General features: G+C 42.2%; 1 protein-coding gene across 1 annotated transcript in view; it reads left to right on the top strand.

The window, feature by feature from the left end:
• The window catches only part of LOC125046498 (ATP-binding cassette sub-family G member 5-like), a 12426-nt gene extending 10088 nt beyond the window's left edge, over window positions 1–2338 (top strand). Inside the window, exons 10-13 of the mRNA XM_047644278.1 lie at window positions 1–44; window positions 446–584; window positions 973–1176; window positions 1330–2338. The exon at window positions 1–44 is cut by the window's left edge and continues 50 nt beyond it. Of these exons, the coding sequence (XP_047500234.1) occupies window positions 1–44; window positions 446–584; window positions 973–1176; window positions 1330–1690 (748 nt within the window). The 3' untranslated portion in view covers window positions 1691–2338. The remainder of the gene's footprint in view (window positions 45–445; window positions 585–972; window positions 1177–1329) is intronic.
• The last annotated feature ends 162 nt before the right edge of the window (window positions 2339–2500 follow it).

Below are 2500 nucleotides of genomic sequence, written 5' to 3'. Positions count from 1 at the left end.
AGCTGGAACTGCCTACCTTGCTACAGCTGCTACCTCAAAAACATGTAAGCTCTTTCTCTCTTTGTAGCGGACTCATTTCTGTATCATTTTATTCCTTGTTATCTAGTCTTTTATTAATTTCTAGAAGCAGGCGGGCATTATCATTACCCACAACTCGATTATTCAGTTACTAATAACGTTTTTTTCATTTATCTTTCAATATCCAGATCACCATGACCACCAAAGCTATTAACTTAGCCATTAAACAACAATATAACTTCATAACAAACAACTGACCAAAGCCCTCTTGTTGTAATAACACATACATATATATTTTAATTATACTTCTTCATATATATACATACATAAACAGGAACGTGTATATTGTACAGGGGACATGGGCTCAGAGTGTTTAAGCCTTCACATCAAAAGATTTAACTTCCTCTTTTTCTCCTTCCGGCGCCAGTCGCTCAGCACCGCACACGGTATTACCACGAGGCTCGAGAAGGCCTGTACAGGGGGCCGCTCTTCATAACCACCTACAACCTGTTCTCCTTACCTGTGTCCTACATCAACGTTATGGCTGCCTCTGCTATCGCTTTCTTGTAAGTGTGGCTGGGAAGTAGGGAGAATGAAGGGAAGATTGGGTGAGGGAATGAGTTGAGAGGATTGATAGAGGAAGGGGGAGAGAGAAAGAGTGAAAGGTAGAAGGGCAAAGGCGAGAGGGGGATGGGAAGGGTAGAGAGTGAGGAAGGGATGGGAAGGGCTTTCGCCAGTCGGTGTATATTGTTCCAACTTTTTTCCTTTGTTAAATATTATAAATATGGTAGAACTGTATCTTAACATAATGGCTAAAAATGTGTGTGAAGTACTAAATATAAAAATAATTATGATGGTAGTAGTAATGCTGAGAAGTAAAAATTATGGTAATAAGGATAATTATAAGTATCGTGATGATAACGATAAACAATGACCTCCCCCTTATTTCCGAAGTGGCCTCGGACTCGGGGATACAGCAGTCCAGGGTCCGGACTGGATGGGCTGGTTGATCTTCGGGTCGGTGTTATGGGCGGTTTGGGCATTCGTGGAGCAGCAAACCGTCGCCCTTATGATGGTCGTCAAATCCTCATATAGTGCTGCCGCTGCCTCCATAGCGCTCACGACTTTCTATCTCCTTGTGGCTTCGGCGACGCTCCGGTGAGTTCCTTGGGGGGATTGTATTTCTGGGTTTTATTCGGTTTTCGATATTAGCAGTTACTAATGCATATATGTTGACATTATTGGGTCGATAGCAAGTGAAAATATGCAAGTGTTGAGATAAAACAACTTCGTGTTTCTGTCTTGTCACAGTTCGCTCGTGGGATTACCCGACTGGCTGTACTACCTCAGCCACGTGATCGTGTACCGCTACGTCGCCGCCGTTCTGCACGAACAGACCTTCCTCGACAAGCTGCCCAACCTCCCCGTCAACGCCACTGCAGTCTGTCCCGATAACAACGCCGAGTACGGATGCCGATACCGCAACGGAACCTACTACTTGCTCGAGCGCTACCACTTCCCGCAGAACGGCCTGGACCTCGGCCGCCAGGACCTCGATCTGTGGTCCAACTTCGGCCTCTCCTTCGCCTTCTTCGGGGGGATGTTGACGCTCAACCTCATCCTGTACCTGGTGCCGCTCCCTGCATTCATTAAGTCCAAATTTAGGGACTGATTTGTTATTTACTTTTCCTATTTTGGCATTCATTTTTTTCCTGGAGAACATGTGGCAAGATTATCCATAGCAGGAATGGTTGTAGTTACAAATGCGTCCCTGACTTAATCTTATGGAGCGCTCATAAGATCACCCGTACTTATATGATAATGCAGCAACGTTATTTATATAAGTACATACTCATTATCAGTAAGCTCAGTAGGGGCTGCTTATAAGCTCATCTAAAAGTGACTTGCCCTATATGAATAAAATAATATACAGCGTCATCTATATAGTTTGAGGAAGGGAATGTGGAAGTTCTCTTTTTGCCTTGATATTTCCGATTTATACAAAGACATTCGATGCTCTGGCTTCGTACTCCCTCCTTAAAGCATTTAGTCGAAGAGAATCTGAAAAGTTAAGGCAAAAGTTAACCCTCAGACTAAGAGCTCAAGTCAGTGTGACAGACCTATTTCGTGTCGTGATTTATGACCGTCTTTGTCTACAGTATTAGCTACGGATATATCGGCACTGGATTTATTTATTGTTGTGAACATTTCCATATTTATGACTTGACTGTTTCAGCACCGTTCATCTTCATCCGCGGGGAATTGTGTGATAGTGTAATTTAAGTTCTCGGCTTTAATCACAATAAAATGTTTTAGTATTTTTTTTATTTTAATTTCCATTACAAGCTTATTGTCAAGAGAAATTCTTAGTGGGAGATTCTTATTAATTTAAGTGCAGTATTTAGAGGACCTGTTTAAGGAAATGCATGGTTTCTCCAATATCTCATTTGTGTTCACAATATCTAATTTTCTATCAAAATTT

The sequence above is a fragment of the Penaeus chinensis genome, chromosome 39 (genome assembly GCF_019202785.1).
Source record: "Penaeus chinensis breed Huanghai No. 1 chromosome 39, ASM1920278v2, whole genome shotgun sequence".
In the NCBI taxonomy this organism is placed as follows: domain Eukaryota; kingdom Metazoa; phylum Arthropoda; class Malacostraca; order Decapoda; family Penaeidae; genus Penaeus; species Penaeus chinensis.
Note: the sequence above shows the minus strand (reverse complement) of the source record. Positions and strands in the feature narration are given on the sequence as shown.